This window comes from Botryllus schlosseri, chromosome 2 (genome assembly GCF_051294905.1).
Source record: "Botryllus schlosseri isolate E-star chromosome 2, Bs_hap1, whole genome shotgun sequence".
Classification (NCBI taxonomy): Eukaryota; Metazoa; Chordata; class Ascidiacea; order Stolidobranchia; family Styelidae; genus Botryllus; species Botryllus schlosseri.
In genome coordinates this window covers 22,089,831-22,116,430 of record NC_137237.1, presented here as the reverse complement: position 1 = coordinate 22,116,430, position 26,600 = coordinate 22,089,831, and the positions used below count along the sequence as shown (strand labels likewise).

The following is a 26,600-nucleotide window of genomic DNA, read 5'->3' as shown; positions in this document are numbered from 1 at the left end:
TGATGCTGTAATGTGATTTGTACAATAGGCTTTTAAGATCATTTTATTTATATTGTACCCTTTGTGTCTTTTGCTTTCCTATATTAACCAGAAAATTATAAATGTAATGCACATGATTTGTGAATATACTGTGTTCAATTTAGAAACCAATGGATCGAGGCGACGGCACAGATATAGTCAATTATTCCAGCAACCATGTCTTGCGTCCAGCAAAGCTAGAAAATGTAAATGTTCAACCCAAGAAGACAGATTGGGCCAAATCAAAAGGCACTTCTAATAATATAGAAAACCGTCTTCCTCTGGTGAGTATAGGCTATCGTTCACCTGTAATCATTAATGGAAATTAGTAGGCCTACATATTTCCAATGAAAGTCTTCCAATTTGTTGACCATTTTTGAGTCATTTTCCATCAAAGTGTCAACCAGCTGTTTTGACGATGCTCTGAGATCATTTGCATACAAAGGCTGTTCTCAAAGTTTCAAGCCTGTCTTATTTCTCCTCAAGGTGGTGCCAGTGTTTAATAATAAACAATGAGAGTCCTGTGCTCTATACATGTCTCTAGACCTATCTAAGTCATTAAATCAACTGATATTGATCAACACAAAGGTTGAAGACGGTGCGTTCTTCGCGTTTATATTGATCCGTTATCTTCCATTTTCAAGTGCCATGTCTGAACTGTCGTAATCCTGAGACTTGTAATTATTTTCCGATTTCTCCCGCATCATTGGGATTCTTTACGTACATACAAGCATCTCTTGTTAGTCGTAGGCTGTGCCTGATCTTCCTTTGTTAACTTCTAATGCCTGTCAGTGTCACGACTTTGCTTTGTGAGTAGCTGGTTTTGAATGGTAAGGATAACACTGTCTAATTGCCAGGAGTGGTTGAAGTAATTGGGATAGCTATTCAAATAGTTAGTCTTTTCGATGTAGGATGGAACAGTGTATTTCAAAAGTGAATAAAAAACATTCAAATAACGAAGAAAATAAACTGTTTGTCAAATATTCGGGCAAAATTAGTGTGGGAGAAACTATCCCGGAGTCTTTTTGCCTTTTTATTGTAATTAATCACCGTGTAAATGCTTGCAGAATATCGGCGCAGGCGGGGACGGCATATCGGTCAATTCGAAAATGATAGCGCCAGCTCACAACACGAAACCTGCGATGAACCACAACGATCAGCCTGCAGAACACAGCTACATCAGCATTATGAAGTCTCCGAAATCTCACTCGAATCAATCGTCCGTGTCGGAACAGCCCACTGTCAAAACAACCGGGCAGACCTATGCGAAAGCCGCACAAAACTCGTCGGCCCTCGTCAAATCTGAGGGGGGTGCAAACGCTGCTAAAAAGAAGGAGGTATCATCCGGAAACGCAGCCGAACCGCCTAGTGATCAAGTGTTGGTCAACGGATGCTCGGAGCAAGCGGAAGTACGCGAGCAAACGAAAGAAAGCGACATGTCGAGTGCATACCGCAGATCTAAGGTGAGTTATGTGTGATCGGCTGACATCAACATCGACTGGCATTGACATTGACAAAAATTTAAGGACAGTCAAAAATTCTGAGCAGGAAAAATCTTAAAAATAAAAACAATGTAGCTTAATAGTAGTAGTTCAACACTATCCTTTCATGGACCTCAGTTTAAGAAACCCTGTGGTCCCTCGTGGTTTGCGCTGTGTGTCTCCAATGTTAAGTGACTGAGTTAACTTTTCGGTAGAAATCTGTGAAGGAAGTTCTCAATCGTTAAGAAGGATTTTTTATCCACCTGTTTTTTTTGCACTAGTATCATGAAATAGTTGGAAAGATATTTTTACTAGATCGCAAAGACAGTTGGAACCTATAGTCGAAGGAAGATTTCATGTTCATGCCGCTTGTCAGAACGACATTTTCTGATATATACGGAGCTGTCTGGATTTTATGGTCTGCCGTGAATCGGTTGATGATGTGGGGCACAATCTTCATCACGACATCATCTACGGCAGTGGTTCCCAACCGGGGAGGAATTCCCCCCCTGGGGGGAATTTTGCAATTTTTAGGGAGGAATTCCACTTTATAATTGTAACGGATTTCCCAAATTGTTCATGTTCGAACTGTCATGTAGTCAACCAGTTATATCCGAACGTATGCTCCTTATGGCTGTTTTTTGTTTGCTGAAAGTATGTTCAAATGCTATTTGAAATCTCTTTTTCACATACGAATCCCCGCTCCCCATTTTTAAACTAGTTCAGATGTGCTGTAGTTCGCAAGACAATTTTGTAGGCAAGCGACGGCCTGTCAATCAAATATATCCTAAGCGAGCAAATGTCGTGCCGATCTATCACAATAAGGCTTCTAGTGAAATAATTTATCTTATATTTTCAAGTCAACATTTTCAGACAGTGACAAAATATTCCAACGTCCAACGATTTATAGTCTCGAGTCATATGGCTTTGTTTGAGTCCTGCCCAATGACTCGAGTCCAAGTCGAGTCAATACCCAGATTGTCTCGAGTCGAGTCGTTTCCGTATTTTGAGAAAATGATTGAGTCAAGTCCAGTCATCAGAAAATGGTGAATCGAGTCTGACTCGAGTCTGGTCAACCCTGCTATATATGAAAGTACCAATATTATTGGCCAAATGCATACGCAAACTTGAGAAAAAAATCGCGAGACCAGTGAATTTATGGATACTGATTTTTCAGAGCAGTTATATTAGCGATTGGTGCATGTTAAGCCGAAAGTACAAATGGAAGTGAGGGGGTCTGTTGAGTCAAGCCTTCCAGAATTTGTTTGATTGGAACCAAGGCCATTATTTTTGGAGGTCTACGAAGTGTTATTACAGCACTGCTAGAAACAAACACTCGGCACCGCCCGTCTTATTCTCTCAGCCAACAGGTGCTTGCGCGGTAAAAATGACCTTTTTTAATCATCGGGGAGATTTATCCTAAGGGGGGAATTTTGGCTTAAATTTCGGCCAAGGGAGGCACGAGATGAAAAAGGTTGGGAACCACTGATCTACGGTGATGTCATTCTTTTTGTTGTGTATTTGTTTTATTGCATTTACAGGAAGTAACGCATCCTGCTGCCGGCCGGTGTTGAAATTTTAGATCACGGCTATATTTATGTTTGTAAAGCTTCGGTGGCCTGTCTATACTAGTGATCGATCAGTTTGGGATTTTCATTTCAAACGCGACTTTGTTCCAAAATGTCGTGTAAAATCCCATAGTGTGGTATTTTCTTTGGAAAAATCCATATACTAGTGTGAAAGGCATGTAGAAGTAAAGAGCTAATATGCAATTGAGAGGAAATGGGTGTTTAAATTGATGAAGGTTGACTACGCGTTTTGAAGGTGTATCGGGTGGGGGAAGTATCCTATGATGGATCGACGTCCGTTCTGAAGGTTCACTATTATTAGTATCGGATATGTTTGGCTTTCTGTGTAGTTTTTTTTGTTGTTGTTGTTGTAAATTGTGAGATTCTGTGGAATTAGGCATTATATCTCGGTAACAATTCTCAATCATAGCAGACAAACATTGTGTTATATAGGAAGTCACTGCTGAAATAGGTTTAAAACCAATGCCTTGTTGAATTCAGCTCATTTTGAAAATCTGACGACTAATTTTATAATGACCCGATACCCTCATTGCTGGAAACTGTAGTAATGACTTAACAAGCATCCCTCTTTCAGGAGGTCACATAAGAAACGTCTTCGGTTGTCTTGGTTAACAGCAGATTACCCGCAACTTGTTCAGTGATTCAGTAGTGGTAGGTTTGGTGATATTGCGCTATGCTGATCCTCAATATGCCTATGTGATTATTTCACTACTCCATGTTGCCCCCTCGCTTCCTGCCATTTGATGGCATCCATAGGGAGATTAGTGTTTGCGTGTGTGTGGGTTGGGTTGCTGAGGAGATTTGGCTGTGCAGTGTTTGTGTTTTGACTCCCGACAAATAATTCTGGATGTAAATGTCAAAAGTCCGTAATATTTGATACATTGAGCTATTGAAAGCAACCATCTCCTACTAATTTTGCTTCTTAGTCTGGAGCTGCCAGCGACCTGTTGAGTACCCAATCATTATAGTGTGTTATCTTTCAGCTCAGTAAGATTTTCGCTTTTGAGTTTGATATTGCATTGTTTTTCTTCTAGCCTCAACGTTTCAGAATTTTTCGAAAGGATTCCAAATTCTGTCTGGAAATGCCTTTAGTCTGCAATTAAGTACCTGTGTTCTTGTCAGCTATCGGGTTGTTTGAATAATGACACTGTCGGGTCTTCTGTTCTTCGAAGTCCGGAATTTAATCCGATTCGTGTCAACATGAGGCCGAACCTCTCGATTAATTTGGTTTTACGTCTTATCCTTGATAGAAAAATTCCTCCGTCCAATCTTGTTTTAGGCTAGTCTAGACAGGCGACGAGAGTGGAGTCTGAGTGGGATCGCAAATGATGAAGACATGAATATCTTTTTGTCTGTATTTGATGCTCTAGTTTTGTTGTGATCTACAAACCTTATTTTTGCAACTGACCCTCGCTATCACCCGACTGCAAAAGTCACGGCTGAAGTTTCTGCCTTCCTGATCAGGGAAGGAATCCTTATCAAGTTTACAATACATTGTATAAATTATTCATAGTCTTCGGCAATGGTAAGCATTTGCTAGGGATGCAGGCACATTTCGAGAGATTTTCCAACAATGTGCCGGCGAGAATTGCTAATTCAGCTAGCTCTTTGATGTATTAATTATCTCCCAAAATTATTGCAGATGTCGTTTATTCCTTGTCTTTCAAAGTTGGTATTGCCCTTGTCTTGTTTCTGTCTACGAAGATGTGATCGATAGACATTCAGTTTCTTTTGAAGTGTGTAATATTACTGACTAGGTTAACCCAAAGATTTGCAATGTTGACATTATGGTGTGCATATTTGAGATCTCAGAAGTAGATTTTCATAGGAAAAATTGGTGCAAGATGTTAATTTCTTATTTTGCCTTGGTTGTACTGTTTTACGAGCCTAGAGGGGGAAAATGATGTTCGTGAGACGTCATTTAAACTTGCTTGTATTCTGTGACTCAGTGGAGCTACATGATTCAGTCCTTGCGGTTTTGACTTTTGGCTTGCATTGTGCATTGTTTACGCGTGTGTTACCTGGGCTGGAAACCAGCATATGGCTCATATGTGATTGATAGTTGGGTGTCTCAGTGCAGATTTTGCCGCATCAATCGTTTCGTAATTCTCAGAACCGAGAATATTGAATACCTAATGAGGTTGCTACAAGCGACTTGGGTTGGCTTCTTGGTGACCTGTGGGCTGGTCAATTCCCATCTGAGTTGCATTACATTCCATGTTCAAGTCATCATCCTTCGCTGGGATGCTATTAATGAGGTTTCGTTGGCATGTACGGTCATTGCTAATGCCTATTTGCTAGCTCCGATTGGCAGTGATGTGGTGCTGCCAGTTATTGTGGATATCAGAAAAGTGTGAATTTCTGATTCATTGTTCTTATGCAGATCATCTTGTTAACAAGTGCATTTGTTGATTAACAGGGTTGTTTCGTTGGTGCTATGTTACACTGAAGAAACTTGTAAATACTTGTTTGGTGAGATAGCTATCTCACCTGCCAATCTGTAGAAATTGGTATTTTAGATACTGCTAGCACACTCCACTGAACACAGTGAGCAATGATGAAGCTTGCTAGATTGGCATTTTAGGATTTGACCAGTTGCGTTTATTTGTAATTGATAACATAAATTCAAAATTTACCCTGGTTATTTCTGCAATTTCACATATTTCACATGTTCTGCTTTTGTAGATAGTTTTATATAGTGATGAAAATTTGTTGAGGTTGACATGTTTGCAGCAAGGTGGGATTGGGACCTATCTGTTATTGAAATGGATATGAATATTGAAGTGTAAGTTAAGCAAGGATACATATTCCGATGACAGACACTTCTAGAGGCTGTGATGGTTCTCAGGTATGTCTTGCATTTCGGTGGGTTAAATGTGAGCTTTTTGTTCTGCGAGTGTGCCAACAGTAAACAAGTTAATTAGCTGTAATCTGCTTCAGGAACGCTACACAATCTTATCATGGCAACGAAATATCCGAGTTTCAGGCATAAGTTTAAAATCTTCAACCTTGGGGAGATATTGAAAGCAGAACATGTCTATGGTCTCGTGCTACTCCAATGAATTCTATTGTTAATACATGTCCTTGTTTAAGCTTAAGCTAGCAAAATAAAGTTTTCTGGTTAAGTTTCGTACTATACAAATGATAAATTTATCTCTATATTTTGCAAATTTACTAAACCCTGTATCTGCTCACAAACAATTTCACTATAAGCCTGGCGCATATACGAGCCAACTCCCTGCACATTTCCTAATTTGGGGATTGGTGTTGATGCAAGCTATGATGTTGTTCTGTAGTACAACATCTGCCTTCGTTGTTGTGCACTGCTGTCTTTCATATGCTGTGTGGAAAATTTTGTTTTGTTTCTGTGAACTATAAATTCGCAGCTTAGCGAGTAGGAATATTGGTGATCTCTACTATTGCTATCTCTAGGGACCTTACTTGACTTGGTTATGTAGGGAAGTGTTCAGGTCATCCATTTCGCATTCCAGGTCCTGTCAATTCATGTGTGCTGTTAAGCCCGGAAGATAGGAGTCATCCGACCTTGTTATCAATAATATCTGCCCATGAAATATTTCCCCAGGGACACGGCCTGATGCTGTAGGGGATTTTCCGGAGATCATTACCAGTATGAGGGGTTGAAAATCGCTAGCCCGTTTTTGCTTTGTAGAAGAAATCAGCTGCTGGGTAGTGTTGGATTTATTTTAGTAAATGCGCTTGTGTGGGATTAGTGAGGCATGTTAGATTCTTGCCCAATCGTCTGGAATTTGTAACTTGTAATGTTGGGACTATTGCTGAGCTTGTGTAAGAGTAATCCCATGCCCATGCATATGTAGGCCTATTGATAATAATTGAGGCAGATGCCAGTTACCCAATTTAATACTTATGTTTCTGGGTTATGTACCTACCGTAGTTAGGCGATGGTGTACATAAACGTATGTAAACGATTTTGATTTCTTCATTTTGAAATGAAATTATATCCCTGCCACGAAAGATGCAGTTACCTCTGCTATTTGAAATACGCTTCAATTGCGTATAGCCATATAACTGAAGTATTTCAGGAATGCAATATTGCAATGCAGTTTCGCGGTAATATTATATCTCCTTGCGGCTTGAGCGAACTGCCGACATTCTCAACCGTTTTGATTTGACTGCTGTGATTCTTACGACTGCTACGTGTTTCGGTCACAGAGTAAGATGAAACTGCTCATGAGAAGCATGGCGTTTTGCGATGACGACCCCAACGTCGAATCTGGTGGCTATCCGCTGGAATCTTCTATCTCCTCTTCTTCCGCTTTCATTTCCGACTCCATCTTTCCTTCTCCTTACCCTATTTCTCGAGAGGAAGTGAGTAGCTGCCGGGTGTCGTTGAACGTCGTCGTGTCTGTGTGTGTGGCCGCTGAATCGCCGTGTGTCGGTCGCATATGTGTGATTGCGAGGGCTTTCTTGAACCATCCGCCGTATTTTTGTAATGCATGAAATTGTTGTAATTTTCACGGACTGTTGTAATTAGACAAGAGTCGAATGCCGATAAGTATTGACTGTGACGAGTACTGTGTAAATGCCGATGGAATTGTAGACCACTGGATGCTGACTACAGATACGCTTATAATATCAGCTCCTTGTCAATTTATTAGATGTTTTGGGTTACTTGGTTTACCAGTACTTTTTTGTTTTGAAATCCGGACCATAGTGTGAATGTGGGTATTGGTTCCGCTTGATGCATTAGCCGGTTTAAATTACGTGAGCGTATCTTATATCAAAAGATTGTTTTAAATTTTGAAATTATTTGTAGTTCACAAGGGACTTGAACACGTCATGACTGAAATGTATTTCCGTATTTTCTGTTCCATGCATAATATGTGTCTCGGTACATCGATTGTTACTCATTGTCTGTGTTGATGTGTGAAGTAAGCAGGCAGGCTAGATGTCATTCTCGCAAGCGATGTTATGAATTGTTGCCTTCCTTGATTATTTATCACCACTCTCCCTTTCTATTTTATAGGCACTCAGAGAAACTAGTGGACTTGCCAATAATCTCCAAGGCGAGAACGCTAAACCTAATGATGCAAGAAGTTCCGAACAAGGTAAGTGCACAATTTTTTCTGAACGGAGTAGAAGGATATTTGAAAGCGAAACTTTGAATACTTACAAGAGTTGTGACTTTTTCAGTATGGAATTATGAAGCAGGGTCTATGCTAAAGTTATTTATATACTCTTTTGTATCTCAGAGTCGCGATAGATGTGCAATATAATGTAGAAGGTAGCCTACCTAACATTTTTGGTTTTTTAATGATATAAACAAATGTAGCTTTGACAATACTATTTTGCAACAAACAACATGTTCATTGTTCATGTTCATAATGCCTAATTTATTCCACTCGAAGCTTTTCAACTGACTCTCATCAGGAGCAAAGTAAAGTAAATGCGGTTAACGAAATTTTAAGTACGGAAAGAGTTTTGCCGGGCTTCGATGCAATAAGGACAAGTAGTGAGTAGTGTATAAGATTCCAGTTATGTTATGACACAGACGAATTCAACTATTAAAATAACTGAATAAGAACACAGCACTAATGAAATATTCCCAGAGCATAGAGGGACAGAGGATTGGCTGTGTCAGCTTTTTCAAAAATATTGCAATACTTACAAATGTTACACACTTTTTACAAAGCAGAAGCACATATCCTGGCGAATAGCGACGGGCAAAATCAAGACACAAATCTATCAGAAAACGCAGAGTCTACGGCATCCGATGGTGATGTGGTTTCCAGTTCCAAACTCGGCAATGGTGAGAGATTGCGATTACCTGGTGCGCGAAATTGTTATCAACAACCGAGCTCTATTATCAAGTTCCAGGTCCAAACCGGCGAGAGACGGAGAAGCCTCCGCGAATGCAAAAGCAACGCAGTCAAGACCGGTTACTTTTGAAGCATCAGAAAAATAGCTTTGATTCAGATCATAAACGAGACAATTTATCAAGAGGTAATGTGGCCATTCTGTATTTCTGGCTTGGACGGTTTGTCACTATTTTTGAAAGTGACGTGGAGATTATCCAGGTGGCCTTTCGCATATATATTACGATATTCAGGATAAAAGTAAACTTGGATCATCTGACGAATGGTGATGCCTTGTGTGTTTCGGACGGGTTGGCAGTGGTTGAAATGTCCCCACCTCCCCTAAAAGGCGCCGAAAATTGGATTGTTGTGGAACAGGGGTTCCCAAGGTTTTAATGGTCGTGGTCGTGACCCTGATTTTCATACCGCGGCAGCTTTTTCAGCCCGGGCCTGTAACCCGATTTCGCTACTCTTGCAGCTTCTAGCGACGAATGCGTGGACTCGACAGGCGTGCCGGTGCAGGAATTCCTCGTCAACACTTTGCGTAGCAGCACGAGAGATCGAGCCATCCTGCTCAAGATGGAGCAAGACATGACGGCCTTTATTAATGATAACAAGTGGGTTGACTCGGTGAATTTGGCATTCGAAATGTTATAGCTTTAGTTATTATGAAAGCGATGCATCAATATTGTATTAATTAATTCAGAAATGAATGTTTCACTGAATATAGTATGAATTATTATAAATGACACCTGGTTAATTTAGCACTTCGTATGTATGTAATGATATATTTGGGTTAGGTTAGGGGTCAGGATAGGGGTAGCTTAGGATTAGGATTAGGGGTTGCCGAGTGGTGAATTGGCAAAGTTTCGACTTCATCAAGCGCAATTCACTGGCAACCGTTTTGTCTATGGCTTGTGGTGGGGATTGGATCAATTTTTTTAATGACGACGCGCTACAGCGACAAAACAGATTCGGAAATTTTCTCGATCGATCGAGAAAATCCAATGTCGTTGCGACGTCCGTTTTAATTACAGACTCCTCCCCCAATTTTATCTTGTTCCATTCAAACGGCTCTTCATTGTATAATGTCTTGCATGAATAATTGAACGTGTTTTCAAACTTCCCGCATAGTTTGCGAAATTAATTTTGTCGCGGGCACGCTTTCAAATGTTAAAGTCATCAAGGACAAGGTGCATTTCGGATATTGTAACATCTTGAATTTGTGCACTTACCGTGACTCATCTTGACAGATTTGTACGATTATTTGGATTTTTTTTGTTTGTGCCTGTGTGCTGCACTGGCAAACGACGAAACTTAGATTCATTCTTTGCAAATTATTTTATTGATTGCCCTCAAATGATTTAATGTGCAATATGCTTGAATTTGAGACATCGGTAAATAGTGTTCACACCTCGCACCTGTACTGTGCTGATGTAATGACTACGTCTTTGTTTGATTTGGCATCAAATGCGGAGCAGGCTTTTGAGGTATTGAATACGACAGTGGTTCTTAACCTTGCCTCCAGCGCCCCCCAAGGGGCGCTGGCGATTTTCAAGGGGGCGGAAACGTTCAGGGGGCGCTGGGCTCAGGGGGGCGATAAGGGGGCGCTGAAGAAAAATGGCTTCGCCCTAGATGATGTGGTAGTAGGACATATCCTTAATGAGTATTCAGAACTAATTAACATCCAACAAAACATGTCAAATCCCGAAATTTTTGGTCGCGCTACTCGACGATATTTGCCACATATGTTTTCATAAATGTAGCGGGTTATTATAATTCATATAAAACGAATTGCGCGTACTTTTAGATCGCCAATTAAATCGTCAGAAGGAATAGAAATAGGCATTTCGGCGTCGTCCATTATCACGCCACGATGCACGAAGACATATGAAGTTCCGGTGAATATGGGACTCCGAGAAATGTGTTAAAAGATCGTCAGCGAGAAAACAGTAACCGAAGAGGATTCCCCTTATGCTGAGCGTAAACTTCGAAGCATATAAGTCCAATAATCCATAGGTACTTAAATCGCTCGTGCCGAACTATCATGTCGTCGCAATCTGCTCCCCACAGGACAAATAACATCCATCAGAGAAAATTATTTGTCAGTGACGAAATGCCAATTTTAAATCGAGTGCTTACTTTAGTTTTATACGTTTATGCGTTTCAATAACTTTTGACTATATGGCGAACAATAGGTAACAAAGTAACATGTGACGATTTAATTGTACCAACAGGCACGCCCAAATATGTTCAATTACTAGTTACGTGGCCTTCATTTTCCAATACAACAGCTCATTCAGCGCTACTGGTAAATCTGATTACGTGGGCTGAGAGGATAAAAAGTTTATACTTACATATATATGCAATTACAACCTATTTCATTCATGCTTTATAGAAAATTTTGGCTCCTAGGGCGACCAGACCACACAAACTTTGCTGACCATCGAAATCACGCAACGGGGTTCTTGGGGGCCAAGCCCTCATGAGTTTGGTTTATCACGCTATGGGTGCCCAAGACAATCGTTTTTTTAGGGGGGCTGACGAAGTGCTGTTACGGCCCTCCCTCTCACCAATTGTCTTTATTACAGTCCTTACAATATGAGGTGGGGGGCGCTGGAGCACGATAATGTTTGAAAGGGGGCGCTGGAGGAAAAAAGGTTAAGAACCACTGGAATACGATAACCAGCTACTCGGTTGTTTTGAATTCTGCACGGATTGTAGCATCTGATGAAGATTGGAGCAAAGCTCGGTTCAATCGTGCTTGGCTATACGTTCCACAGTGCACAAAATTTACACGTGTAAACTCAGTTGGATATCTTATAAACTTATATCGAGCGAACTTTTGAAACAAGTCTTGTGATGATTTGATTGATATCATCACACAACCACAAAGCACCTGGTTAGTTGCGAAATTTTGGAAGCTTAATTCTTAACTGTTGAGGCACGGGCATCGCTACGCCATGCCCTGAATTGTAGCTGCGGTCACATTTATTCCCGTCGGCCATCATCACCTTCACTGTTCACTGTCTATTTCAGAATTGATTTTCTGAAATTTCCGCCAATGACCTCGTATCATCGGATGCTGGTCCATCGTGTGGCCGCATTTTTTGGAATGGATCACAACGTCGACGAGACGGGGAAGGCCGTTATCATTAACAAGACTAGTTGTACCAGACTGTGAGTCGATGTTATTTTGCGTTTTACAACCAGAGTTCGTTTAGTTTGGAAATTATGTAAAGGGTCAGAATTACAATAGTCAAGATCACTCATAAAAGTTCTTCAATACATAAGTCTATCTTGCGTGTTACTGCCTTATAGATACGCATTAGTGACCGACTTGACCGTATAGTGCACACCATTTTTTGAGTGGTTACTGGTTCTGTGGACCCCCTTACCGTCAAATTTAGAAGCTCATGAATAGAAGAAGGTGATTGTAGCACTGCGTCATTGCCATCTAGTCTCGTTGATACCTAAAAGTAACCTGATGACTGAAAAACGTCCACCTGGCCCTTGTCATGGCCTGATTACCGGTTTGACCTAGACATTGTCCGTGTGGCTATTGTGACCTACGGTAAAAATGATACATTGGCCTGTCACAGACCCTTTAAAGCTAGTTCACAGACCCAAAGCGGTTCATGGATGCCAGGCTAAGAATCCCTGTCACCATGTATATGAAGCTACAAAATTTCAATTTTGGAATTGATCTGAGGAACGAAAATGAATATCCCTTTTCTCTCCAGACCTGACATGAGATTTGCCGACCAGTTCGACCCGAACCAGTGTGAGCCGCACTCTGGCCGTCGGGACGAAGACATACGCAGGTCGATACTGAAGCGAACCAATCAATCCCGAAGCTTTGACCGCGACGATGTGAGTGATTTTTATAGATTTTACGATCCCCGTTTGTTTGTCGCCGTTCGAAATCATTGTTTTCATCGTTGTGATTTGCCAGAACAGAGGTAAACTGGGTTGTCACCAAGCTACGGCTTCTGTTTGCTACCGAAACACCCTCCGAATCGCTGTAGACTGTGCAAATGGACTTGTGTCCTTGAGAAGCGCAGCGAAACTGTGTTATCAGCGTTGCATACCGTGATCTCACGACGATAGGTCTGGTCGGAGCTGAGCCGTGTTTCACGAATGATATTTAAGTTTCCTGAAATCAAGGCGATGTGCTAATCTGCGTGTTACGATTTGCCCTATCTCCTTGTAAAAAAGATTTTCCGCCCTGTTCTGAGAGTACTCTGTGATTCGTTTCTTAGGACAATTCCTGCACTTTGATAAAGCGTAGTGCTCTGTTACTTACTCGGGTCTCGTGGCCTGATGATGAATAGATTTTGTGGTCTCAGGCCGCGGAAATGTCCCAGCGCAAATGTCGTTTTCGTCGTACTGGATTTTTTTCGTGACTGTGCTCGCAATATTTAACCGCTCGGCTTTTCAGAAGAGAGGGGGTTCTTGGAAGGACCAGCAGAAGTCGATAGAAGAGAGAGAAGAAGCGTATGAGAAAGTGCGTGCGAGAATATTTAATAATCCGGAGGTAAGATTGATACGGAAGGGCGTGCTGTGTCGTCCATATCACATTGATTTCTGTAATTCGAGTTGATTTCGGCGGCGCGATCAATAGCGCGCGGGGGATATGTACGGCACAATTGATTGGCTCGGTTTGAGTGACAAGCATTCGAATTACGTTACTAACAGAGATGGCCAGTAACGAAGTACCCTAGTGGGTTTTGCCCGCTTCCTCTACTTTAGCGGCATGATCTCTATGATTTTGAGCTAATTTCTTGGCCGGAACTAGGCCTGTAGTACTACTGCTGTTTCTGAGCCCCGTATTCTAGTAGGTTTTGAGACTGCCTATGATTATACTGTAGGCAGAACTAGACCTGTAATCCTTAACTTTCACTCGGAAACTTCTATTTGTACTTGAGTACCAACGATGACTACTTTGCTATTGATTACCGTTGTAGTGTTTTTGGATTTTTCAAATGTATGTCGTATTATTTGTCGCTTCACTCATGATTTTCTCTTCTGGCTTTGCGCTTGAGCATTTTCGTTTTGTGCATATTCTCACTTTCAGCGCACCGCATGTCGGCACTGATATGCGATATACCGAATGTGATTGTGTCTTTCACGTCAAACTATTTTCCGTTTCCAGGTAAACATGGGCGGACCCGTGTACAGCAGGAGGACCCATGTCAGCGCCATGGCGACCGCGAGAATGATGGCATACTCGGACAGGCCGTGGAACAGCCATGGTATGTGTTGTAGCGAAAACGGTGCGACGTTGCTATTGTCGAAAGCACAGCACAGCCTGTGGTACAGAATATGATGCTTTCGATTTCGTTTTCGTAAGAAGTACTCGTGACTGGAACCTGGGTTCGGCCACACCCCAATCAACCCTGTTTCAACCATGATTAGCTAGGCAGATGTGACGCAGTCCTACAGTCAGCTACTTGCGGTTATTGCTGTGTTGGTGTCAAAGTAGAGGAGTTATTAAGGCTTATGTTACCGGCTTGTAAATGCGATGATCATTCTGCAAAATCAGTATATCATATCATGCTTGCATCCTGTAATCTAGAATTGGCATATCATCCATTTATTATAGGCGTAGGTTGGGTGCGTGTGCTTAATTTACTGTGTGCCGCAATTTTACCGCATTGCAGATTGGGATAATTGTGTAATCGTACCGATACCATCACGGTGTTGGGTTAACAATTTTCACTGAGGAAAACGATAATATTCGAACTTTAAAATACCTCCACACGCGCCGGTAAATGTCTGTCAACTGTCTCTATTAACGAGACTGAATTAAACCAGCTCCGGTGTAGCAAAAAACATTTTAATCCCTATTGTGTTAAAACTAATGCACGGGCGACCACTGGCCGGCAACGTAGATCAGTGGTTCTCAACATTTTAAACCTTGCGGCACCCTCTGAAAAGTATAAATACTTTGCGGTACCCTGAGCGTGATTTTCATCAACCTGGGTGACTAAAGGTAATATCGCTGTTCAGCCCTAGATGGCGATGATTGAAAAATATAAGGTTAACACCTTCTGTGCGGCAATAATCACGACCATCAGCTTCCTATATGGTAACTAGGTATTTTGATGTCCGTAACTTTCTTGTATCCCTCATTTTCTGGTGACACCCTTGATCATTCGAAGCGACAACCGCTGCTGTAGATGAACCCCCGACTTGTGTTCAGACCTGGAACAAGGCATGCGGATACCGAACCATGCGCCGCTGACGACCAGGGCCAGCAGCTACTCCGGAATCAGTGTGCTTCCACGACACAACGCCACCAATGGCGTCAAAACCGGTGAGATTTCGCCCCGTCTTGTTGCACAGGATTTGTTCTGTCTCGCCGATCTTTTACCATATTCCGGTATTTGCTTTTCTCCCACTTTGAACTCTTCACATGCGACAAAGTGTCTTCGTATTGTTAATATATTCTCTAACAGCAGTTGCTGAAGTGAGCTCATGATGAGACACGGTCGAAAAGCTTCGAGCATAATATATTTGTCAATGTGTACACTTTGTTTGTGGTCCGTGGACATATGAGCATGCGACATTACAGCATGCGAGACTTTGGCATGCGACAATTTGGCATGCGACACATGAGCATGTCGGTTAAATTACGGGTTAGGGGTAGGTTAGGGTTGGATTTATGGTTGGGTTAGGGTTAGGCTTTAGGTTAGGTTAGGTTAGGGTAAGTTTTGGGGTTATACAGCCACATGTTGAAGTGACGCATGCTGATGTGTTCCATGCTGAACTGTCGTTTTCCATTGTGTCGCATGCTCATATGTCGGGCAACCATTGTTTGTAGCAGTATTCCAAGAGGCGTTCCTTCTGGCGACAGAGAATCTGCTTTTTTTAACTTTATGATTGTAGATTCCAGAACCTGTCACGTATTGCTTTCAAGGCTATATCTTTTAGCGGTATAATTTATAAACTCAAAAGTTGGCATATCATTTTTGTCAAGAGTTACTTTTTTCAAGACTTTAAGGAACTCCCGTAGACATTATTTTATTTTATGCTCGTTGGCTCCATTAGAGATAAATGGAATGAAGATATGCCTTTTAAAATCACAGTGAACACATGGCGTCATTGTAACTGGTGTCACAGACCCGATTGTTCATTAGATGCTGATCGATTGAAGAATATAATGTTGTGACTTGATTGTAGAGACCGCACTTGTCCTTTCAACTGTACTCAGTATACCCCGTGAATACTTGCCCGCTTTTTTCTTTGAATTTGTTTGTAATCTCTGCGACTCCACCGCTTTCAGGTTCTTCGAGCAGCGTATCGTCGATCAACGGTGGCGCGCAAGGCTACAGCGGCAAAAGCCGGCACGCCAACATGCTGCCAAGGCCACCCACCCCCAACAGGCGCAACGGAATGAACGAGGGAAGCAGCGGGGCGTTTTATTACATGCAGCCCCCGCAAAACCAAGGTAAGATGGTGTGGGAAGGGTTTGCGACGGGGGTTTTTGTTCGCCTGAAAGCACAGGTGCAAATGGTGCTGGGGGTTAGCGTCTGGATGACTGGTGATTTAGCTTAGTTCATGATTTTGAAAAGATGCGTCCTGTGCTGGTGACTGACAGAAATGTTTTGCAGGCTGTAGACTTTATATGCTCTATCGATGAGAATGGCCATGGTGTTCTAGGCGAAGCGTTTTCAACCTCATTTTTGCTCACGGATCACTAAAATAGTAAATGACAAAACATACTATGAAGATCTGTCTTCAAAATTTTGGAAGCTGACTTGTAGAATGTAGACAAATTGCCGAGGCCATTAGCAAAACATGCATATCTTGTCTAATTGCCGAAGCATTAATAATTTGACAATTCTGCCCATGCGTGATTAACGCATTCCCCTGTCCTGGACTATAAATAACGTCTTTTTTTTTCTGTCTTTCTCTCTCTTTCCTGCTCTCTCTCTGCCTTGCCGGGCCTGTGAAGACGCGCCTTTCGACGCGGTCGAGGAGGACATCGCCCGGTCCTGGTTTCCTGAGTCGCCCGAACCGGTCGGGGCCGAGCTGTGTACGGAAACGGTGGTCCCGGCAGACTTGCCGATTCTGCTGGCGGTGCCGTACGGCACTACGTTAGACCCGGAGACGGTGCTCTGCCACCCGGTCACTGGTAGGCACGGCATGTGTTCATTCGTAAAGGTAGCTTCACCTGGGCTGTTGTCACAGTGTGGTACGCTAATGACTCTAAACTCCAAAATTGCCGTACCGTGGTGAATGCATTCAACCTGCTACATACCCGAGATGTCAAGTTCTTTGCCGCCAGGCTTGTTTGTCACCGAATTTTTTTTCTTGATTACGTCAGTGCTCTCCAACCTTTCTCAGAATGGTACACCTGTTAAACGTTTACACGAAATATACATTTTAATAATATATTCATGGCAGAAATATATTAAAACCCGAAGCTTTTCGAGCTGACACTCTTCAAGGGCAATCGTCATAGAAACGTCATAATTGGTTGTATGCAATGTAGCTAGATGCATGTTTTTGAAATTCTTCATTTGCTGACGATTGCCCTTGAAGAGTGTCAGCTCGAAAAGCTTCGGGTTTTAATATATTTCTGCCATGAATATATTATTAAAATGTATATTAAAGTTCTGTACCCCAAATAGTCTCTTCGTTTACACGAAAGTTATACACCCCAAGAGTAATGTTCAACATTGATATAAAGTAGCCTAGGTGAGAAGCTGATGACTAAAAATAAAAATATGTCCTCACCCTCGCCAAATCCTAACCTTGCCCGCCATCACACCATGATCAGTTGCATTTAGTCCTAGTCGCGGCATCTGATACACCCTTGTAAACCCCATAGAAGTGGAACAATTCTGGTACGCCCTACCACGTGGAATACATCCGGTTGAAAAACATTGGCTTGCGTTGTTTAGACCGGTGTGCTTGCATGTTGTGTTTGTCATCATGATGTGCTTCACAGTGATAATATCGCTATCCATTGTCTATCTTATCATCGCTTTCGGTATGTAACGGATTTATTTCGCTGACATGTATAGAGATTAAAAGGTTTTTACTCGTCACACCGAGGAACGTGAAAAATCATACATGACAAAATGGCAATATAAATAGGAGACGGCGAGGGGCCGCGCGGAAGAGTATCTTGTGCAAACTTAACATTGACATATTTATTAAACCCAGCAACTACTCGTAATACATATGTTCAGATTGAACAAAGTAATTACGCGTGCAGGAAATAATGCAGAAAAATAATATAAAATATATTAGTAAAAATAACCATGTCAGTCAAAATTGGGTCAAGGAACAGTGGTTTGGTTGACATCCGGATGCTTATCTGACTGCCGCTAAGAAGTGGGTAGTCATTCGATGTATTTATGTAGTGTTGAGATCCTGAATAATTGTAACTGTGGTGGTGTGTGTCTTGCGTGTAGCGTTCATCACAGAAAGCTAGCGCTGTCGCATGCGTGTCTCGTATTTACATCGGTAGAGGCTAGTTATGGTAGGGTGCCGCTGAGGGAATAGTCTTTGCACGTTGCAATCCACATCCGTCCTGTCAGCCGGCCAACTTATTATTGTCGCAGGCTTGCCGTATTTGAGTCCCGAGGGATACCAGCTTGTTTACCAAAGCGGACCGCCAGGCGGCGCCACCATGTCAAATTCGCAGTACGCCAGATATTATCAAATGCCGCCGCAGCACAGCCACGGCATGGGGTACCCTCACGGAAACGTGTACGACGACTCGGCGCAAAAAGGACAAGGTCCCGGCAACACAGGTACGCGTTTCTTTTTGTGGGATTTTGTTTATTTGTTCCAACCGGTCTTTGTTTTTCAAGACTATGCAGTGATACCTCCCAATTACCCGCATTCTATGGCCGCCACGACGACTGTGTATTCTGGAGTTCAGGTTAGAGGCGTTCGGTTTTTTCTGAAAAATTGTGTAGCGATTTTAGCCTCACTGGTGTCGATAGTGGCGCAAAAGTGGTGATCATTAATGACTGCTTATTGTTTCTTAGCCAAATGTACTCACTGTGAAGTAGCGATCAGTTTGGGATAATATTGCATCACAATGACATGTAAAATTATAACAACTGAGCCAAATATCCTTCATTAAGGGTAACTGGATGAATATGAAACGTCATTAGTCATTTTGCGTTAGATTCATAGGACCGTCTTGCAATTCTGAATTTAGTCATCCGTGATTGGCAACTAGAGGTATGCAAGGGCGCGATCAAATCATCTTTCAAAATTACTTAGTAAGTAGCCTACTATTCAGACCTATTTCCGCTTGAAGTAATTTGGACATGGCTTGGAAATCGTGCTTTTAGTAATTGACTAGAAATTTACGGCATCACTTTGTTTACCCTGATCACCTCTGTAGTACAGTAACTCTTTTCGTGACTGGCCGATGTAATCATGGGAGATTACGGCACGAAGCTTCCTAGCAACCCCGGTTCGAAACGTTTGGAAATTAATTTAGTACCGTAATCCGGGGTAACTTTGGACAATTTTCAACAATTCCGCTTTGTATCTTGGAAATGCCAGGGTGTAGGGGAGGCAAGTTTTGTGTTTTTTATGGGTCATGGAGCAAAGATTAGAGTTACCTAATCCAAAATCTTCATGGTCATAAATAAGTACCTTATTTTTGTAAATTATCCGTGTCCAAAGTTACCCCACATTCAGGGGGGTAGTTTTTTGTATGCCTTTACACTCCATTGTTTATGAAACCTCGTAAATGAGGCTTATTTGGTAAGAGTTGATGAGAGCAGTGGCTAAAACTGAAACAAAATAGTTTATATCTGCCCTATTGCATGATTTTTACCTAATCCATCCCCCCCCCAAAAAAAAGTAGGTAGTTTATGAAGGGTAATGCCCCCTTATTCATCCCTTATCTCAATTTTCCCTCATGCCTTCACCAATTGGGACGTATAAATAACATATTGTGATGAGGCGTATCCCACTGGCAGTGTCAGCAATCGACAGCAAACATTAAGCATGTTACCGTGATTTATTGCCGATTTCAAATATGTTACTGTTCTTTAAAAGATACACTTTCCCTTTCTTATGTCCTCTGATGGATATATTTGTCATAATTTACGATATCCCATATTCAGCAGGCACATCTTTAGGAGTATGTGATAAGTTTTTTATGTAGCTTACACCCGATTACTGTCTCTCAGCTCATTGCCTACCCATTTTTCATATTTTGGCAAACTCTTAATTTGTTAACCTTCTCATTCCATTTTAAAAAGCCATCAGGCCGGTCATAAGGCATATAGTTGACGATACACTTTGACACACATGAAGCAGCCACTTTCCGGGCTCTAAATATCACATTTTCCACTGTCCAAAGTTACCCCGTTCTGATAAAATTTGACGGGGCAACTTTGGACATCACATTTTCTTGTATTGATCTAAGGGTGAGCCCACTGAGATGTTTGCTATGGATTAAGACTACTCAGAGGTATATGCTGCCAAGTTTTGAATCTATGAATCACATGCTATCTATGTTTGATTGTAGGAAGTTTAATGGCCATCAATTTTGATGAAATTGACCCCCACCATTAATTTGTCAATGTTGAGTCAAGTTTAACTGGTAGTGAAATGAATCCATCTTTTATTGAGACTACTTGTGGTACTCTTGCCTCATGAAAAAGAATTGGACATCCAGCGGCAACCCGTTTCCATCAATAACCATTTAAATCTTTTACTGCTTAGTGTCCAAAGTTACCTTAAGTCCAAAGTTACCCCGGTTTACGGTACCATCTTCATTGAAGCTTATCTTGGTTTAGTCTCGGGATCCATTCTGACTCTTGATAGGCTAGTATGTCTTGTCATTGCTATGTTTTCTACATATTAGGTGTTCAGATATGCGCTCTCTTGCTACGCTGTAAATTTTTCAGGGGCAACCGAACATGAATTACGCGTATCAACCGGCTGTATTTCGTCCACCTTCCGACCCTTCCATGGCCATTAATTCAACGCCGGCAATGCAGTCCGGCCCGCCGCAACAGGTGAGAAACCCTCACAATAAACAGGCAAGCCTGTCGGCTGGTGCAGGTCTATTCCAAGGATGTTTTTCCTGCGATTTTACGCTGTATACAAGTGGCATCTACTATATTCCACCAAAAGAGTAATCACACTTTCGGATCACTTACTAGAAAATTGAAGCCATGGGCATACGAGCGTGTAATTCCCCTCCAGATTTACCTCAAGTACTATTTTCAGTCTTGTAAATCTCGTATTTTTTCCAAGGGTAAACAGACTCCCGTGATGCAAGCGAATCCAAACTACGTCCAGGCGACGGTACCCGGCGCAAATTTTCCTCCGCCATACATCGCCGGCCCGGCTGGAAACGTTGCGGCCGCGCACCCAGGTCTGAAAGAAGCCATGCCGCCTGGGAACGCGCCCGGCGCCCAGAAAAACGCAATGCCGCAAGCCGTACCGGTCATGCACCCGGCGTACCAGCAGCAGGCGGCGTACGCGCAAGCCATGCAGAAGGCGGCCGTGCCACCCGGCAACGACAAATATCCTCAGGTAGGCGACAACGCTTTTTGTCTACTTCTCATTTTTCTACAATAAGTTCTTAACAGTTCAATGATTTATTCCACTCGAAGCTTTCGAATGACTCTCATCAGGAGCAAACGTCAATAAATAAGGTTAACCAAATTGAAATATATAAAGAATTTTGTTGTGATCTAATACTGACAAATATATACACTCTCAAATGGCATATGACAATGGCAACATGACACTAACGCAGTGTTTCTTGCTTTTTTACTAAACGGGCGAACCGTTATTGTTGATCTGAAAGCTTCTGCGAACCTAAAAATCAATGTCACTTGTGCTGTATTGAATATTTACTGCGAATCGGCGTGACCTATGGTGTGTGCGTCGTATGTGTATCTTGACCACCAGCGAATCCCCGAGACTGGCTCGTTCTTGTGAACCCCTGTTAAGAATCGTTGCATTAACGGTGTATTCGCAGATGACCGAGATGTTTTTTCTTTTCATTTCGCGAAATGGGTTTTTACCACGATTTTTACCACGAATGTTTGTTCATATGCAGAAGGTGTTGTCGAAAGACCCGTTACAGTCTTCCGGATCGTCGCAGGATTCGAAAAAGAATACGGAAGACGAATTGGCCGAGAAAATGAACGCTATCGTGCTGAAAAATTTGCAGGTACTGTGCCGGTTGCTGCCTGGTAGATACTTGGTGACTGTCGTTTTAAATCTGGGTTGGATTTGAAGATGTGCGGTCGAGCGCGTAGATATAGGATCTAGCTCTGGCGATTAGGGATGGATTTGGGCAGTAATGTCGCTTTATGTTCAATTCCTTTGTTAGCTTTCTTCTTACAATTTGTCGATCAATACTTGAGCTCGTTACTTTTTATTGAACGACTGGAAGCTCGAATATGTCGAGCTGTTTTAGCAACGGATATCGGATGCTCGCGGTACTCCATATTCTTTATCGAGTCCTGACTCGTCGTCATTATGTTCCAAGCACAAAAAACCTACGCCACGGATAATTTCTTGTATCCCGATGACCAATTCGGCGTCTTGCATACACCTCATTTGCGGGACAGTGTCTTGAAAACCGTTTTTGTTTTGCAGCAGCAGCAGGGCCAAGCGTCCGAAGGCCCGAATTTGGAGGCGAGAAACACTGTGACAAACGCTCGTAGCCCGTCCGTTAACCAGGCGAGCAACCCCGTCGTGAAGCCGGCTCACGACTCGCCCCAGGGCCGCGTCGTCGAACCCCATTCGAGAACGCAGCACAAAAGCCCGGCCTACCCGTACCAGTATAGCAACGGGATGCCGCAACAGCAGCAGCAGGTTTGTACAAAATCTATAGATCTCTTTGATAATAATAATACAACTCTTAGTGCAAAGGAACATGTAATTCCAGTACGAATTGTCTCTCACGGCTCGGCTCGAATCATGACAAATAATACTCTATTTGGCTACTCGAGCCCTTGTGCCTGGTCCTGCCGACTGACCGTGTTGTATGTTAGTTGATTGATTTAAGTGTAAGCGTTTGCGTCAGAAAAATGTATCGCCTGTGATCGGGATTGTGGTATTGTAGTTGCCTTCTTCGTCTCAAAACGGACCAACGTGTTTTCAGATGCAAGTCTACGTGATGCCGTCGAACACCCCGACAGGAAACGCTTCCTACCAGGGCTACCCGCAATACATGACGCAGCCGCAGCCCCCGCACGTCGTGGGTCCAGGTTCGTTGTTGGATTAATTGTAATGCTCTAATCCAGCACTTCCCATAATGGGATTCGCGCGGTAGTTGAAGAGCATCAGCAATTAGCCTTTTCTACTTCACTCTACTCAAGTAAAAAAGAAATACCGGCACCTACAGGGTGTAGTACACGACATAAGAGTTGTGTCGTCCAAGACCAAACATTGATGACTTGATCGCAGGAAGACTAATGCTCCCATCCCATTAAACCAGTGGTTTTCAACCGGGGTGTCGTTTGCTTTTTTTCTATGGGTGACGAAGGTGATATTTTTTACTAATCAGCTTACAGAGCGCATGAGTAGTCTCCACAAAGCTGTTGACCATAATTAACAACATTTTCAAATTGGAAATTGGTTCGCGACCGTTAAAAGGTTGGGGGCCGCTGGATTGAACGGTCACGGTGTTTGACGGTCTTTGGCTTTTCCTTCAACAGTGCTGTTATAGAGATGGCTGATACAGCATACTTTGCTTTATCAATTATATTATTATTATCAAAATAATTGCTAAGTATCCACCAGGCAAAATTGTTAGAAGAGTTGGTAACCGCTGCTCTAATCGTTGTGGCTACATTTTTTTTTCGGGGATTCTTATCATTCTCGGAAAATTAGTTTTTTTCGGCGCGCAAGGTTTGAAATACCAATTTTCTTTGCAGGAATGCACTTCGTCTACCTCAGCCCGCCCGTGGTCGGAATGGACGGCTCCGGAAACGTCCAGGCGCCGCCCAACATGCACGTTTACCACCCGGGACAGGTCCAGCCGCAGCACATGCCCGCCACGCACCAGCCCTACCCCGGGGCCCGGGGCTACGCTGCAAACACAAACAATAACAATGGCGTCAGCGCGACGGCGCAAGACAGGCGCTACCATGTCGGTTCGAATAGCAAACAAGAGTCGGAAGTCGGCACATCAAAAGACGATAAGACTTTTGACAAGGCCACGTCAAGAGCTGAAGTTGCGGATACCGACAATGTCGCCGATAAAACGAGTGCGGACTCGATAACTTCGCCTTCAAGTGAAGGTATGTCTATCCGTTGTCTGTTTGGTTATTGTACCACGCACATGAGATACGACCAAACCAATGGCAAATAAATTCGGGAGAAACAACGTATCCAATCCACATGTATTTTACAATTATTGCAAAAGCTCAACTTTTATAATATCCAGAAATCCAAAAGCAACCCTTGTATGAAATGGAAAACAGTAACATTTAGAACTGCTTCACGTCCCACCTGTAGTAGCTTCGTCGTCCACCAATGGGTCATGACCCACTGGTTGGGAAGCCCTGCATTAATACTGACATACTAATATTTTAGTGAAACATTCATTTTTAAAATTGTTATATTGATGCATTCCTTGCATCATAAGTTATTGTATATATACTTACGCTTTAACACCTGATGAAGGAGCAGAGCTCCGAAAGCTCGTGTAACTAATAAAGTTATATTCATCATACAAGTGGACGTCAAATAGGGTGTGAAAGCTATCAAGGTCTTACGTTTATATATATCGTCTGCTATCGGCGCAAGAAAGTATTCAATTATGTATATCTAATGCCGCATTGAAGTTGCCAAATTTACCAAGTTCCGTAATAACTGGCAGCTGTCTGTTTATCGTCTCCCGCTGATATAACATTGTTCCGTTACGGGGCTGTCCTTAAACCCCTTCCCTAGCTGTGTTTGGTATAAGATATACGTTTGGGTTGATACAGCTCCTGGCCTAGGGTATGTTTTTTCACGTCTCAAATTTGTACATCCCTCTTCGGGACGTAAGCAGCACAGGCCGCAAAAGTGTTTCAAACACATTCGAATAGTCGATGATGTGGCAATATTTCAATAAGAGTGTCTCACAACGCTAAGATGGTTCGGGGCTATTACGTCGGTACTGAAACTTTGCGTCTATTTGCAGCTGCCGCTGATCAAGCGGTTGACGCCACGTCGACTGTCCTGGGCCGGCCGGCGTACGCAGGTCAGCCTGTGGCGTCGAATCAAGTCTACGTATCGCACAATCATGTCGCGCAGCCAGGACACGGACCGCCTTTCTTGGTCGGCAACTATGCGCAGGATTATCGCATGGCCGGAAGTAAGTTTTGTTGGCGTGATATCTAGCGGCTGCCTCGATGTGAAGGCTAGTATTCCTTTGTCGAATGTGTGGTGTGCATTCATGTTCGGTTTGCCTGATACATATCTGTACAAGTGTACATACAGTGTGAGATTCTGTGGTACAGCCTTGTCAAAACCTCTCTCTATTAGCACGAGATACGATGATAGTCAATTCACTTTGAATATTTGAAGAGCGCATGAAGCATTCAGAGAAAAATTATACCCCGGCAACAGTAGTGTCGAAACAGTTGTGGAATAGTTGCCTACCTAGGACTGACATATTTGAGGTTGAAAACCGTGTGAATGTATGTAAACTTCATAAACTTTGTAATATTAAATTAGCGGATTGCTCTTTCAGACCAGCTATGCAGATAAGGAAAGGACGCTACCATGCTTCTGATTCGGCAGCATTAAAAACTGCAATGTACACAGTCCATAGCTTGTTGCACTAGGAATATCCTGAAATATATTCCAGCTTGCGCTGCAGTATTGTTTCGCTGCTATGAAGGCGATACACTTTATCAAATGTAATTCCAATCATGTTTTTTGTCACCGCCAGTGAACATGACAGGTCCTGTCACATACCCGACCAGCGTGATCCCAAAGTATCCTATTTATCCGAACATGCCAGCTCAGTACATGTATCTGCCGGGCGCTGGCAGTCCGAGGGGCTCGAAACTGCCGGAGATGAAGACGTACCAGGTCAGTTGATGAGTTTCTCCTGCACAAAGGAAAACGACTGTCGAGCGTGTCTTGTCCATCACAGTGGTCACTAAATGGTTATGCGGCTGAAATACAAAATTATGATTCCAGATGTTGTGTATCTGGCTTTGTGATCACAAAAGATGTATATATTTGAACGCTTTACTTTCGAGTCATTATTAATGGGATGTCCTCATAATAATAGTTGATATCCGAATAATCGATCTTACCCAGCCCTTTTTGTGTCACGTGCTCGCACTTGGATGTGTCGTTGCTCAAATAATTTTTTTCCATATTCGAATTACCTTACAGGGCCAGGTGCCGCAGACGCATTCTCCCGGTCTGGTCGCGGTGCAGTTGCCAAACCAAAACTCTATTCAACTGGTGCCGGCGCCTTCGATTCAACACCAGAATGCCGTTTACTACGCCGCACCAAACTACGTCACTGCAGGTAATACGTTGTCTCGGTCTGTGTTTGCGTGCGTGTATGTGTCCAGGGCTGTTCAACAATAACCTTTTTTCTTGAATCTTGCTGGCTACATGATTAAATAGTTAGGTTGCCTTAAAAAACGACGCACACCAAATTTGAATTCATTCCAACCAATATTCGCGGGTTTCGTACAGTTTGAAAATTTTGA

General features: G+C 42.7%; 1 protein-coding gene and 1 long non-coding RNA gene across 12 annotated transcripts in view; one reads left to right on the top strand and one right to left on the bottom strand.

Annotated features, from left to right (window-relative positions):
* Window positions 1-26,600, bottom strand: part of LOC145434144 (uncharacterized) — a 376,188-nt gene that overhangs the window by 83,514 nt on the left and 266,074 nt on the right. The window lies entirely within an intron of this gene.
* Window positions 1-26,600, top strand: part of LOC145434131 (uncharacterized) — a 33,251-nt gene that overhangs the window by 3,593 nt on the left and 3,058 nt on the right. The window contains exons 2-26 of one of the 11 annotated variants that reach the window (XM_080311437.1): window positions 144-302; window positions 1,086-1,481; window positions 7,280-7,435; window positions 8,094-8,175; window positions 8,763-8,876; window positions 8,945-9,070; window positions 9,401-9,539; window positions 11,962-12,102; window positions 12,666-12,795; window positions 13,364-13,459; window positions 14,078-14,177; window positions 15,128-15,241; window positions 16,211-16,375; window positions 16,883-17,062; window positions 18,501-18,692; window positions 18,753-18,823; window positions 20,820-20,930; window positions 21,172-21,453; window positions 21,986-22,099; window positions 22,531-22,749; window positions 23,039-23,144; window positions 23,814-24,179; window positions 25,067-25,240; window positions 25,820-25,962; window positions 26,275-26,413. In XM_080311437.1, coding sequence (XP_080167563.1) covers window positions 144-302; window positions 1,086-1,481; window positions 7,280-7,435; window positions 8,094-8,175; window positions 8,763-8,876; window positions 8,945-9,070; window positions 9,401-9,539; window positions 11,962-12,102; window positions 12,666-12,795; window positions 13,364-13,459; window positions 14,078-14,177; window positions 15,128-15,241; window positions 16,211-16,375; window positions 16,883-17,062; window positions 18,501-18,692; window positions 18,753-18,823; window positions 20,820-20,930; window positions 21,172-21,453; window positions 21,986-22,099; window positions 22,531-22,749; window positions 23,039-23,144; window positions 23,814-24,179; window positions 25,067-25,240; window positions 25,820-25,962; window positions 26,275-26,413 — 4,015 coding nt within the window. Of the gene's footprint in view, window positions 1-143; window positions 303-1,085; window positions 1,482-1,523; window positions 5,937-7,279; window positions 7,436-8,093; window positions 8,176-8,759; window positions 8,877-8,938; window positions 9,071-9,400; window positions 9,540-11,961; window positions 12,103-12,665; window positions 12,796-13,363; window positions 13,460-14,077; window positions 14,178-15,127; window positions 15,242-16,210; window positions 16,376-16,882; window positions 17,063-18,500; window positions 18,693-18,752; window positions 18,824-20,819; window positions 20,931-21,171; window positions 21,454-21,985; window positions 22,100-22,530; window positions 22,750-23,038; window positions 23,145-23,813; window positions 24,180-25,066; window positions 25,241-25,819; window positions 25,963-26,274; window positions 26,414-26,600 lie in introns of those variants that run through there. The other 10 variants (XM_080311435.1, XM_080311433.1, XM_080311434.1 and 7 more) reach the window with 10 other exon arrangements.